This window comes from Myxocyprinus asiaticus, chromosome 28 (genome assembly GCF_019703515.2).
Source record: "Myxocyprinus asiaticus isolate MX2 ecotype Aquarium Trade chromosome 28, UBuf_Myxa_2, whole genome shotgun sequence".
NCBI classification, from domain to species: domain Eukaryota; kingdom Metazoa; phylum Chordata; class Actinopteri; order Cypriniformes; family Catostomidae; genus Myxocyprinus; species Myxocyprinus asiaticus.
This window is the reverse complement of record NC_059371.1, coordinates 6,565,480-6,578,927: the sequence shown is the minus strand read 5'-3', so window position 1 is coordinate 6,578,927 and position 13,448 is coordinate 6,565,480. Positions and strand designations below refer to the sequence as shown.

Genomic DNA, 13,448 nt, shown 5'->3' with positions numbered 1-13,448 from the left:
AGTATCAAAATATAACACTTTATCTCATTATACATTTAGCTGTGGTACATATCTTATCAATATATGAATTTCATTAAGGTTTCAGCTGACCAAAAAAAAAAAAAAAAAAAAACACTGGTCTTTTCTATAAGATTTCTATTGTTTTATGCAACTGCTTCTTGTTATCAGTGACCTATGTCCTGTGCATGATCTGATTTGGTCCTATAACAGTTCAAAGGCCTTTAGTTAAAAGTGTTCTGCCTAATACAGAATTTACTTACATTTAATTAAGTGCAAGTGCACTTCTAGTCTTTCTAGCTACAAGACATGCATATGAGCTTTAGGCTACTGGTCAGCCAGACAGACCTTGATCAATACGCAATACAGCATACTCTATACATTGTTTTTTGCTTTTGTACTCATGAAGTTTTCCAATAGGGTGCAGTATTCTTTGATTTCCTGGAACAGATGTATAGACTTGGCCTGGCCATTCCTTCTTATTCTATTTATTATTATTATTATTATTATTAATTATTATTATTATTATTATTATTATTATTCAAAAAGGAATCACAGTACTGTCCAAATATCGCATAACTAACCCCCCCCCCCCCCCCCCATATCGTCATGACGCACGGGTTTGGCGTGATGACGTCATCGGCGCGCGTCCGGCCGGACTGAGCATATTTTGGATAGGACAAACGGTGATGATTGTGTACACAAATATCCAGCAGTGTTTCAAAGTGTCCCGTTTCACCGTAAAAGCGGACAAGTGAAAGAGCACGCGAACGGCGTGAGTGAATTGACACAGTCCGCGGGTGAGTGAACAGTTTGTTTATAAAGACTGGAGGCAGAAAGTTGAACTAGCGATCAGGCTAACCTCAACAGACCATAATAAAGCTAAAGAAAGTTGTACGTCTACAAAATAAAGGCTACAATATCACTGCGGCACTTCTCAGAACATCTCAAAACTGTATGCTCTGCTACATTAAGCATCATTTGAGTTGTATGTGTTTGTTTAGGGGGTTCGGGTTTGTCCAACTGCAGTTTGACAACTTGTTGTTCTGTAAAAATGATTAAAAAACAGATTTAGTTTTAAAAGTTTGACAGCAAGATAAATGAAATCTCTGAATGTTATCTGTGCCTTTTTGGTTAATTTGGTCTCATTGCTTAACAGCATGTAGGACAGCAGCAACACTTGTGTTAATTTGGCCAGTTTAACTATGTTAATTGGGATAAAATCAAGACTTCAGAGGGAATGTGTCAAAGTCTAAGAGGAGATTTCACTTTTGGATTAATGCTTTGTTGACAACTATTGGCCTTTATTTAAAGAGCAGGGTGGCCGATTGCTGCCAAATGTAATACATTTTAAAGACAGCAAATTTGCTGAAATGCAGTGAACACTTATGTAACAAAGGGTAAAATGGAAAGGAGGCAGGGGGAACCGGATGCACCATCAAAATAATGTTTAATGAGAAATTAAAACATAAAGACAAAACATAAACACAAACGCACACACTGCAGCTGTATGTGGCTCTCTCTCTCCCGAACTGCCACATCCCACTGCATTTGTCCCTCTCCTCGGCTGATTAGCCTGATTGGGGGCCGGACATTGCCCTTTCGGCCCCACCTGCCAGCAGGCTTTTCCCGACCTCTCTAGGGCTGGGGAGGGGGGGAAAAAAAAAAAGAGGAGAGGGAAAGGGCAAAGCGGAGCGACAGCGAGAGAGAGAGAGGAAATACCTGGTTCGCCGGCACCCGGATACGCTGTTGCCCGACACTCAGCCACTCCCCAACCTCTTGTGGACAACAGCTCGCTCCTCTCCCAGTGGATGGTAGTGGGTCCTCCGGCCCCGGGCAGAACCACCCCCCTCCCCCTTTTTTTCTATGGGGGGGGGGGGGACGGCAGTGTGCTTCAGATCCTCGGCGGCCAGCAGTGACGTCTCCGTCCCTGGGCGGACGGCCGCGGCTGCTCCTGGGTTGGCTGGAAGTGGCGAGGACTCCACGACAGCGCATCCCTTCCCAGGCTTCGTCACCAATGTAACACGGTTAAGGTTGGGAAAGGAGGAGGCAGGAACCGGCTGAACAGTCAAAATAATAGTTTAATGAAAACTTAAACAAAAAGACACACAACGTAAACACACACATGGCAGCTACATGTTGCTCTCTCTCTCTCTCTCTCGAACTGTTGCATTCCGCCGCATTTATCCCTCTCCTCGGCTGATTAGCAAAATTGGGGCCCGGCCCCGCCCTCCTCCTCGTCACAACTTATTTTATTCTTTATTTACTTAAAATTAACTAGTTAAAAAAAGCAATTGTGAGAGAGCCCTGTTATTAATTTACATGGCTTTTGGAAGAGTTTGGGACTGACAGTGGAGGCTAAATATTGGCCGATTAATTTGCTGGACCAATATATCCATCTATAGCTAACCACAACTTTGGATGTCTTGACTGACAGACATACAAGCATCACTTATTGTGAAAGTCTTAAATTATTATTTTCCCCCCACTCATGAGGTGTAGTATGTTTTTGTTTCCATAAGAGATTTTTAAAGGATACAATGAAAGATTTTATTAACCCTGTATGATTGTCTTTTTACCGGACTTGAAAATAACTTCTTGTTCCTTTTAAAGAAGTCATATGAAAAAAGTAATAGGCTAATACAGTACCACTGAATATATGCTCAAATATACAAATGACAAGTCATAAATCAAGTCATCTCAGTCTTTTGTTCTAAAAGCTTTTGACATTGCATAGATAACAGTTGTCAGTGTGGAGTGTAGGGATAGGTCAGGATGGTCGACTAGTTGTCCAACAACCACCTTAATTAGTGAGTTCTACATTCTGAGTTTAATTTAATCTAATGTAAAATATAATTATATTTTTTTCTTTGACCTTTAATCTTTTTAGCGAAGTAGCTTTAAAAGGGATGAATTTAGACATGCAACTTCTCAAAGAGCGTTTTCAGCATAGTACTTTAGCGTGCTAACAATAGTACAATAAACAAATGGTCAGAAGACACGGCACGCTAAAATCCTCTAAAAAGTTGTGCTTCAAATTTCATCCCCTTTAAAGCACTGTCGCTGCAACAATCAAAGCATTCTCAACAATCTCAAGGCCCCTGTGTTCCATTTTATTGCCTACAGCTGGTTGTTTTTAAACACAAGAATGCATTCTGTTTGGGGGGCCTGGGTAGCATAGTGAGTAAAGACGCTGACTACCACCCGTGGAGTCGCAAGTTTGAATTCAGGGCGTGCTGAGTGACTCCAGCCAGGTCTCTTAACAACCAAATTGGCCGGTTGCTAGGGAGGGTAGAGTCACATGGGGTAACCTCCTCGTGGTCGCTATAATGTGTGGTTCTCGCTCTCGGTGGGGCGCGTGGCGAGTTGTGCGTGGATGCCGCGGAGAATAACGTGAAGCCTCCACACACGCTATGTCTCCACGGTAACGCGCTCAACAAGCCATGTGATAAGATGCACGGATTGATGGTCTCAGACGTGGAGGCAACTGAGATTCGTCATCCGCCACCCGGATTGAGGCGAGTCACTACGCCACATGAGGACTTAGAGCACATTGGGAATTGGGCATTCCAAACTGGGGAGAAAACTGAAAAAAAAGAAAAAAAATGCATTCTGTTTAAACGACCTGGTTTGTGTTTACTGTGTAGTACAATGCATCGTTAGAGAAATTAACTAGCTAGTTAGTATAGTTTCCCGAAAACCACATTTGTTCAACAATATAAAGCTGTCGTTAATGATGTTACGCATGGGGTGGTGTAGTAACTTCTGCATAGGTCGAATGGATGTAAAATTATAATAGCTCATTTACATGGACACCAGAAAGCTAATTATTGCAAGACAACTGCTTAAGACAAGAAAGTGGCATTCACATTTACATGCACTGTGTAAGTGGCAGCGGCACTGCACTACAATAGTGGGGTTTTTCTCTTACGTCATACTTCGGGGTTCCCCGGGGGACACATCAAAGAGCCACTTTCGCTTAATCCTTTAAAAGCATTACAAAAACGGTGCTCACATTTACATCATGTTTCAGAACAATGCATTTTGCAAAAACCCTGAAATAAGTCATTTATTTTTAAGTGCATACAAATGGGATCAAAAGCCTTGAAAGAAAGAAAATGAAAAGAAAGAAATGAAGCCTCAGCGAAGTCAAATGACATAGACACTGCAAGCTAACAATAAACTGTGCTTCTAAACACAAGTGGAGAGCTGTAGTTTCAGCCACACAACTTTGCAATGTTGTTTGCAAATGTTCATTGTAACTACATTTTCGGGATACACAAAAGTGTTGAACTGTGTTGGTAATGATGGAACTTGCGACTATAGTGGGTTTACAATGCTTTTGTGAAACACACCCCTGATCGGTTTAGAAATGTGTCTGATTGGTGTTTATTGCACTTGACACTAAACCAGCATAATTATGCAGGTCTTTCTAAAGACAGACTAGTTGATTTTGAAAACATGTGGTTTTGTCATCCATAGTATATTATTGTCTATTAACCACTTGGACTTCCATGAAATGAAGTTATAGAGTTAAGATTTTCAATATTATGTTGAGTTTCCACCTGATTTACCTCAGTGGGAACAATGTCTTCTTGTTAAATGTCCTGCATATAGGAGAGTCTAATGTCAGTTTTTCTCTGTCATTGTTTTGCAGTGATTGTGACTCTAGGCCTTGTGGACCCAGTCTTCATCTTGCTGCTGTCTTCTTAAATAATGGAAGAGCCCCATGTTCACTGCGTTTCCTGCATTAGCAGACGATGTATGGTCAAGCCAGAACCTGGCACTTCCTGTGACCTCATCACCTGCCCCCTCGTATGTGGTGCCGTCTTCCACGGCTGCAAGGCCGTCGAACACAAGCTGCTGTGCCCACTGGAAAGGGTACCATGTCTTAACCACAGCATAGGATGCCCTTTTACTCTTGCCCGTGACCAGATGGCAGAGCACCTTGAGGTGTGTCCTGCAGGTGTGGTGTGCTGCACTATGGAGTGGAACAGGTGGCCAGTGAACGACGAGGATTATCGTTCATATGAGAGACTGAGTCAGGAAGCAGACGAGGTGGAGCAGCTTGACATGGCGCTTGCTCTTCAGGACCAGCGCACCATGTTAGCGTCACTCAAGCTTGTCTCTCTGGCGCCTACTAGTGGCCCAGAGAAAAAGACTCTGGCAGCAGGACAAAGTGAAAAGCCTGGCATAGTCTCATTTGTTCAGGCTCCATCTGTGCACATGGAGACAGTTGAGATGGAGCCTAGTACAGCTGGCTGCTCAAAGGACAAGATTACCAATGGGATAAATCGCCTGAATGAAGAACGTTGCAGTGAGCTCTACCAAACCACAGTAGAGACAACCAAAAACCTAGCTGCTGCTCTCAACGTCCTGATTCACCTCAATTCTTCAGAAAGAGATTGTACGACCACTAATTCATCAGCTGCACGCCCAGAATGCAATGGTGAACTGCAAGACACTGGGTTCATCTGTGACAAAATAGCCAATGGGGTCACTGGCCTAAAGGAGGAGTTACAGCCTCAACAGCACCAAACCCTGATGGATATTGGCAGGAGCTTGGCCTCTGCCCTTGGAGCTCTAGGTGATGCTGTTAATGGCTCTGAGCCAATTAGTGTCTCCAAAGTTAAGAAGAATGGTAAGCACAACCAATCAGAAACTTTAGAGTTTTCAGATGTTGATATGAAGGACGTTACATCTGAGGTTGAACTTGGGGCTGTGGGGGGTATTGATGGAGAAACATCTTCAGATTTTCTTGCAGAAGGTTGTTGTAATGAACTTCATGATGAGGCAGTGGGTGAGTGTTGTCCAGTTATGTTAGGGGACATAGAAAGGCAGAGATTCTGTAATGGCTCTCATTGTATTGTAGATTGTAAAGATGAGGCACACCATCACATTATGGAAGCTACACAAGAGCACCTTCAATGCCCAGAGTCCCGAGGTTCTTGGGAACTTGTTGGTCCTTTAATTCCCCACAGACCAGAGTTCAGACATGACCAACACTCATTCTTGATCCAGGAGACACAAGCACCATTGCTGCAGCCACCCATACATGCTCAGGTTCTGACTGTCCAGAGAGACAGTGCGCTACCTGTTATGGCATTAGACTTTGAAGACAGGGCTTTTGAGAGGAAACTCCAAAACCTTCAGTTGCTGCGAAATTTTATGCCACTTGCACTTAATGGACAGAAGGGGTCATTCACTGATGGCATCCCCTATAGACATTCATATTGCAAAATGGAAGACAAAGCCGTGGATACATCAGATTTAGATCAGGAGCCACAAGACGACCCCATGGGCCTTAGCGAAATTGACTTTACGGCTGCAGCTCTTCTCTTCTGCCTGGAGGAGTCACCACGAGCTAGGAGGATATCTGACACAGTATATGCATTTGGTGGGACACGTGTTGACTTCGGCACCCAAACCTTTAGTTTCCCTGCTGCCATCTTGGCAACAAGTACGATGGTTGGAGAGGTTGCATCAGCCTCTGCTTGTGATAGAGCTGCGCCCCGCCTTTCGCAACCAAGTCCGTTTTGCACTCTGCGCCTTGATCTGACACTGGAGCAGCTCGTGCCTCGCCCAAGCTGGGCTCCACGTGAGGGTTCCATGTTTACCTTTGAGTGTGGTCAGCTTTTCCGCAGAGAGGAGTTCCTCTCGCATTTCCGAAATGTTCATGGAGATATCCATTCTGGACTCAATGGCTGGATGGAACATCGTTGCCCATTAGCGTATTATGGCTGTACGTTCTCCCAGCGTAGATTATGCCCATCCACTAAAGGTTCAAAGATTGTTCATGACCGCCACCTCAGGTCATTTGGGGTGCAGCTTGTGTCAGAACCAGTGACAGAACCTAAGTGTGATCACCTGAGTGGATTGCCATTTGAAGTACTTCAACATGTGGCACGGTTTCTGGATGGCTTTAGCCTGTGTCAGCTGTCAATGGTGTCTCGTACAATGAGGGATGTGTGTGCCAGCCTGCTGCAGACCCGTGGCATGGTTGTGGTGCAATGGGAGAAGAAGCAATATTCAGATGGAAGACGTAGCTGGCAGATAAAAGACAAGGTACAGTATGTCTGAACAATGACTCCATGCTGGTTTTTACTGACCATGTACATATTTCTTCTTGACTCCACTCCTTTTTCAAATTCAGTTGAAAAAACAATCTGAGCAGGTAACATACATTTACCATAACATTGTTAGTGTCAAGCAGTTCCTTAAAGCCAAATACTTCGGTTTTTACAAGTACAATAGCATATGCGTACAATCGATCGCTCTAGCTTTTCAAAGTATATTCCATTTGACAGTGTGCACATACTAAGGCGGTCGATGCATGCACACTCTGACTGCTACCCGATACTGGATTTCTCTTCAGGAGTTTAGACCCATAAAGATTAGGGGTGTAAAAAAATATTGTAATGTGTCGTATGATATGACACTGTCAATTCGATATCATATGTATTGTTCAATACATAAATAAATACATAAGTGTGATTAAAACCAAGCAATGCAACGTTGAGAGCTGCGAAACAGTCTCCTCCCCGGTGAGGCGGCACTGAGAGCTTACAGGAAAACAGAGCAGCTAGACTATATAGGCGAGTTGAGAGCTTGAAGATTGATGGATGAATTTGCCAAACAAGGGTGTCATGTCCCGGTGCTACTGTACATCAGACATGTAGTTTAATTTATGCCAACATCACCATAACAATGTTATGGTAAATGATTTGCGAGGCAGAAACAGCAACAGCGAGTTGCAATTAACAGCCAGCCTCTTCCAGCCGACTCTGAGCATAATATGCACAACAAGACACTCATATCTATCAAAAACCAGCTTATTCAAAAAACCAACAATGCAAGAAACTCGTGATTACATGAGACTTATTATTCTCTGCTTTTGATATCGAAATGTAAACGGGTATGAGCACAACACTTGCGCGCATTGGATAAGCCGGTAAGACTGCCGGTAAAGTATATATGCAAAGTGAAACCGGGGAAGAGGGCAAAAACATTACATGTGCTGATTGGGTTTTGCTCAAACCGCTACATATATTTGGATTATGTACATATATCATAAAGCCAGAGTTCAGGTTCCTCTAGAGGTTTTTTTTTTTTTTTCTCCACTAACATTGACATTTTTTATTTCCTTGCTGGGGACTTTAAAGCATGATTTTCTGTAAAGCTGCTTTGAAATGATGTATATTGTGAAAAGTGTTATTCAAATTAAAATGACTTAAAACGTTTAAAAATTAGTTCGAGTTCATTAGTTTTTTCTCATAACGATCAAACAAAATAAATGCAGTGCTGTTTAAGTTACTTTATTACAGAGCTCTTCTTTTTGTTGCCAATGTCAGATACTGTTGTGTCATTTAAGATTTTAAATACATTAATGTCGAATCCCTCAATAAGTTTAAGCAGAAACATTTTGTGGCCGCTGTTTCTTTTTAAATAATCGTATTGTATCGTAAGGCTTCTGCATCGTATCATATTATATTGTGAGATTTGTGCATCGTTACATGCCTAATAAAGATGTATTTATAATAGTCTTTCAGACTAAAAACAAGGCAGGTATCTCCTGACCTCCTCACACACACACTCTTGACTTGCACATCCACTGTTGTGTCCACCTTCATCTCCTGCTGTTCACTGGTGTTTATGCCATTATCTTGCACTGCTTCATGAAAGCAATGGCCCAACTATGAGTGTTGCCACCTTGTGGACCCACTAATTTGTGCAAACAATTCCAGACGCATATGCAGTCTATGCGAGCAGAATAAGCACGGTTAGAAAAATTGGGCTGTATGCGTACAATGCTCGCATTCCCTGCTAATGATGAAATTACGTCACTGGCCCTATACACATACACTAATGTACGTGTAAAAACCGAAGTATTCTTTGGGCTTAAGTAACCTTCACCCATTTTGTTTTTCTTCAGGTTTGGCGTTTTAGTACAGCCTTTAGCCCAGTTAACAGCTGGGAGTTTGCGGACATCTATAGCATGGCAGACCACCTGAAATGTTGTCCATACAATGAAGTTCTCCGACAGGTGGAGGCAGTCCCATTGCCCTGCATGTGCACGACCAGAGAGCTAACGCGAGACGGCAGATCACTTCGATCTGTTCTCAAACCAGTATCATAACACAATGGAAACATATTTTACAACATAACTAAAACACTACAGTATGTAACCTCTTCAATCTACCATATACCATCACTGTGTAAATAAAAATGAAACAAAATATTTTTTAATTAAGATTATTTTTTGATTAATATATCAAAGATTAGTTTGGTCTGAAAGTGTGTGTGATCTGATGTTTCATCCACTAAAAATGTTCTACTTCCACTGACACACACTCATGCCTTCTTATCAAGATCAATGCGAGGACTGGTTTAAGGAACGGTAAACTTTGGAGAAACAAGGTTTAATTTGGTGGGATTGAATAAGCCTCAATCTGTTGAATAGCACTTGATTTATTTTTCTTGATACACCAAGGTCGTTTCTGCAACCTTTTACAGTTAGCAGAGAGTGACTGCTGATTCCCATCAGTACATATCAGCATACATATATTAATTGTCTATTTTAAATTTGCATGATTTGGTTGAAGTAACTAACCTTTTGGTATAAAGTATTGCTCCAGTTCATTGGGATTGACTTTGCAAACAGGGTTGCTACACCCTTGTCTTGGAGCAGCTGTCACGCTTTGGAATCCAGTTGGAATTCATGGTCTCCATTTTACAATCCATGAGCTTGTATTTAAAAAGTGTAAGAGAGCTGCTCTGGTGTATGATTCTATTACCTTGTCAAAGGGTAGGGATGTTTTTTCATTTACAACCTAGATCATTACTCTATTAATAAAAACACTTAATGTAAGCTCTTCTGTCCAACTGTAATTATAATCAGTATTAAACTAGCCAGAAATGGCACCAGTCACCTCGTGTACACCACAGGACACTTTGGTTCAGTTTCCAATACTGTATCACAAATATCAGCTTGCCAGGTTTGCATGCCAATCATATCTCAACATTTAGAGTCAATAGTTGCACTTTAATGAAATTCGCCTCTCTGAATGCTACTGTGCTTCCCGTCGATTAAGAGTCAGGAAAAGTTTGGGTAACACTACAATTGAAGAGCACAAAAAAGCTCCATACCACAGACATACAGTATGTGATTTGTGACAGTATAACCTGTCGGCATATAAATGTGTTGTAAGCAATTTGTGAAGGCAAATATTTAAAGGTGCAGTCTGCGAGGTGAAAATGAGTGTGCCTGAAATTAGTGTTATGTGTGCTAACAAATGAGTAGAATTGCCATGGAAGGGTTTGGTTTCACCATTATCTTAGTGAGTTTATGGAAAGCTATGCACTGTTAATGTGTTACGGAGCTGTTTTAGGCTTCTCAACGTGTCACCCAAGTCTATGTTATTAAAATGAAGTTTTTTTTTTTTTTTTTTTTTTTTTTTTTTTTTTATGCAACCCACACATTGTGTTACTGATCTTTGCTATATGAAGTCTGTTTTCTGCTCGATTATTAGTTTGAATATTAAGGATCAAAGAAAGAAAGAAATTGTCTGTGCAGAACTGTTGCTTGGAAATGCATCTGGTTTTTGACTTTAAAGAATTAAAAAATATATATATTTTATTGTCTTTATTCTGGCTCAGTGTTTTTTCCCTTTTATGTATTATACAGGTGCATCTCAATAAATTAGAATGTCATGGAAAAGTTCATTTATTTCAGTAATTCAACTCAAACTGTGAAACTCGTGTATTAAATAAATTCAATGCACACAGACTGAAGTAGTTTAAGTCTTTGGTTCTTTTAATTGTGATGATTTTGGCTCACATTGAACAAAAACCCACCAATTCACTATCTCAAAAAATTTGAATATGGTGACATGCCAATCAGCTAATCAACTCAAAACACCTGCAAAAGTTTCCTGAGCCTTCAAAATGGTCTCTCAGTTTTTTTTCATTAGGCTACACAATCATGGGGAAGACTGCTGATCTGACAGTTGTCCAGAAGACAATCATTGACACCCTTCACAAGGAGGGTAAGCCACAAACATTCATTGCCAAAGAAGCTGGCTGTTCACAGAGTGCTGTATCCAAGCATGTTAACAGAAAGTTGAGTGGAAGGAAAAAGTGTGGAAGAAAAAGATACACAACCAACCGAGAGAACCGCAGCCTTATGGGGATTGTCAAGCAAAATCGATTCAAGAATTTGGATGAACTTCACAAGGAATGGACTGAGGCTGGGGTCAAGGCATCAAGAGCCACCACACACAGACGTGTCAAGGAATTTGGCTACAGTTGTCGTATTCCTCTTGTTAAGCCACTCCTGAACCACAGACAATGTCAGAGGCGTCTTACCTGGGCTAAGGAGAAGAAGAACTGGACTGTTGCCCAGTGGTCCAAAGTCCTCTTTTCAGATGAGAGCAAGTTTTGTATTTAATTTGGAAACCAAGGTCCTAGAGTCTGGAGGAAGGGTGGAGAAGCTCATAGCCCAAGTTGCTTGAAGTCCAGTGTTAAGTTTCCACAGTCTGTGATGATTTGGGGTGCAGTGTCATCTGCTGGTGTTGGTCTATTGTGTTTTTTTGAAAACCAAAGTCACTGCACCCGTTTACCAAGAAATTTTGGAGCACTTCATGCTTCCTTTTGCTGACCAGCTTTTTAAAGATGCTGATTTCATTTTCCAGCAGGATTTGGCACCTGCCCACACTGCCAAAAGCACCAAAAGTTGGTTAAATGACCATGGTGTTGGTGTGCTTTACTGGCCAGCAAACTCACCAGACCTGAACCCCATAGAGAATCTATGGGGTATTGTCAAGAGGAAAATGAGAAACAAGAGACCAAAAAATGCAGATGAGCTGAAGGCCACTGTCAAAGAAACCTGGGCTTACATACCACCTCAGCAGTGCCACAAACTGATCACCTCCATGCCACGCCGAATTGAGGCAGTAATTAAAGCAAAAGGAGCCCCTACCAAGTATTGAGTACGTATACAGTAAATGAACATACTTTCCAGAAGGCCAACAATTCACTAAAAATGTTTTTTTTTATTGGTCTCATGATGTATTCCAATTTGTTGAGATAGTGAATTGGTGGGTTTTTGTTAAATGTGAGCCAAAATCATCACAATTAAAATAACCAAAGACTTAAACTACTTAAGTCTATGTGCACTGAATTTATTTAATACACGAGTTTCACAATTTGAGTTGAATTACTGAAATAAATGAACTTTTCCACGACATTCTAATTTATTGAGATGCACCTGTAAGTGTATGCTTAAAGACCACATCCAAACCAAACTTTTAACAGGTGTACTTGAAGGAAGTGTGTCTGTGTGATTAATTATCTGAGAGTATGTTGGTCTTTGAGATCAATGATTTAGCTTTTGTGTGTTTGTGTGCAAACAAAGAAGTAATTAAAACTCGGCCATGTAAATCAAATCTAAAGGCTACATCTTTCATGCAGTTGGTGTATAGATAGGCAGACAGATTAGATAGATTGATAAATTGATTTTAGGTTCAAATGTATATACAGTATGTACAGGTTACATGTTTAATCACCTTTTGCTTTTTGCAGTTCACATTAATGTTGGTCAAAACAATTTAATTTGGTAATATACAAAAATATCAAACCATTGTTTTGACCAAAAAATTTTGGTAATTAATAAATTGTAAACATTTACAGCATCTTAAATCAACAATTGTCACTACCAAACATTTATGCAAAAATTCCCTTGTCCTAAGAACATGTTCAACCTTTTGGTTAAAATCTACCTTTCATTTTATAGATCACTCTTGCCTTATAATGCTGCCAGTGTGGTTTTATAGTGTTGACTTGTTAAGATGGTTTTGAACTAGCCGTTTAAACTAACAAACAAAACCACTGCCAGAGAAAACACACATTTACATCATTTGAGTTTGACTCAAAGCTTTAAAATGACTGAGGTTAGAACCGCTAGGTGCTGTAACTGATCACCATTAGGTTTTTTTCCACCATTTTTAATCTTCAAGCTTTTGTCTTTCGCAGTTCACCTGAATGATGGTCCAGTGTGACATGCATTTACAAATAGTACAATAGAGTACAAAAATTCCATTTAGTCTTAAAATGTCATAAAACTGCATAGCCTTAAAATTATACAAGAATATTGAGAAGAAAAATGTTATTTTATTTGTAAGATTTACCTATTTCATTTTCATTATAAAATTCCCAAATAAATTGTATACTCTTTTACAAGTTACATTTATAAAACTTAAATGTATTCAAGTGTTATTAAATGATTCTTCTTAAAGACTACGTAATTCAATTTAATTGAATTCTGTGATGAAACTGAAATACTTAAATCTAAATTCCTGTGCAGTGCATTTGATTAGATTATTTTTACAATCACCTATTCTGTCATAAACTTTGACGTAAGAAACATTGCTGTCAAATCCATTTATTAATTATTC

The 13,448-nt window shown here is 40.5% G+C and overlaps 1 protein-coding gene across 2 annotated transcripts; it reads left to right on the top strand.

Moving 5' to 3' along the window:
• The first annotated feature begins 655 nt into the window (after positions 1-655).
• On the top strand, positions 656-10,768 carry fbxo30b (F-box protein 30b). 2 transcript variants are annotated; one of them, XM_051659779.1, is made up of 4 exons: positions 656-797; positions 4,655-5,638; positions 5,870-7,062; positions 8,930-10,768. In XM_051659779.1, the coding sequence occupies exons 2-4, from the start codon at positions 4,714-4,716 to the stop codon at positions 9,131-9,133; spliced, it is 2,322 nt and encodes a 773-aa protein (XP_051515739.1). In that variant the 5' UTR covers positions 656-797; positions 4,655-4,713; the 3' UTR covers positions 9,134-10,768. The 2 variants fall into 2 exon arrangements, with proteins under 2 accessions (XP_051515739.1, XP_051515738.1); XM_051659778.1 differs by having other exon boundaries at positions 4,655-7,062.
• Positions 10,769-13,448: the final 2,680 nt, after the last annotated feature.

Bases quoted from the DNA above. Each gene is read 5' to 3' on its own strand.
- fbxo30b (XM_051659778.1), top strand. From the start codon at position 4,714: ATGGAAGAGCCCCATGTTCACTGCGTTTCCTGCATTAGCAGACGATGT. The intron at 7,063-8,929 runs GTACAGTATGTC...GTTTTTCTTCAG, and splicing joins GCTGGCAGATAAAAGACAAG to GTTTGGCGTTTTAGTACAGC.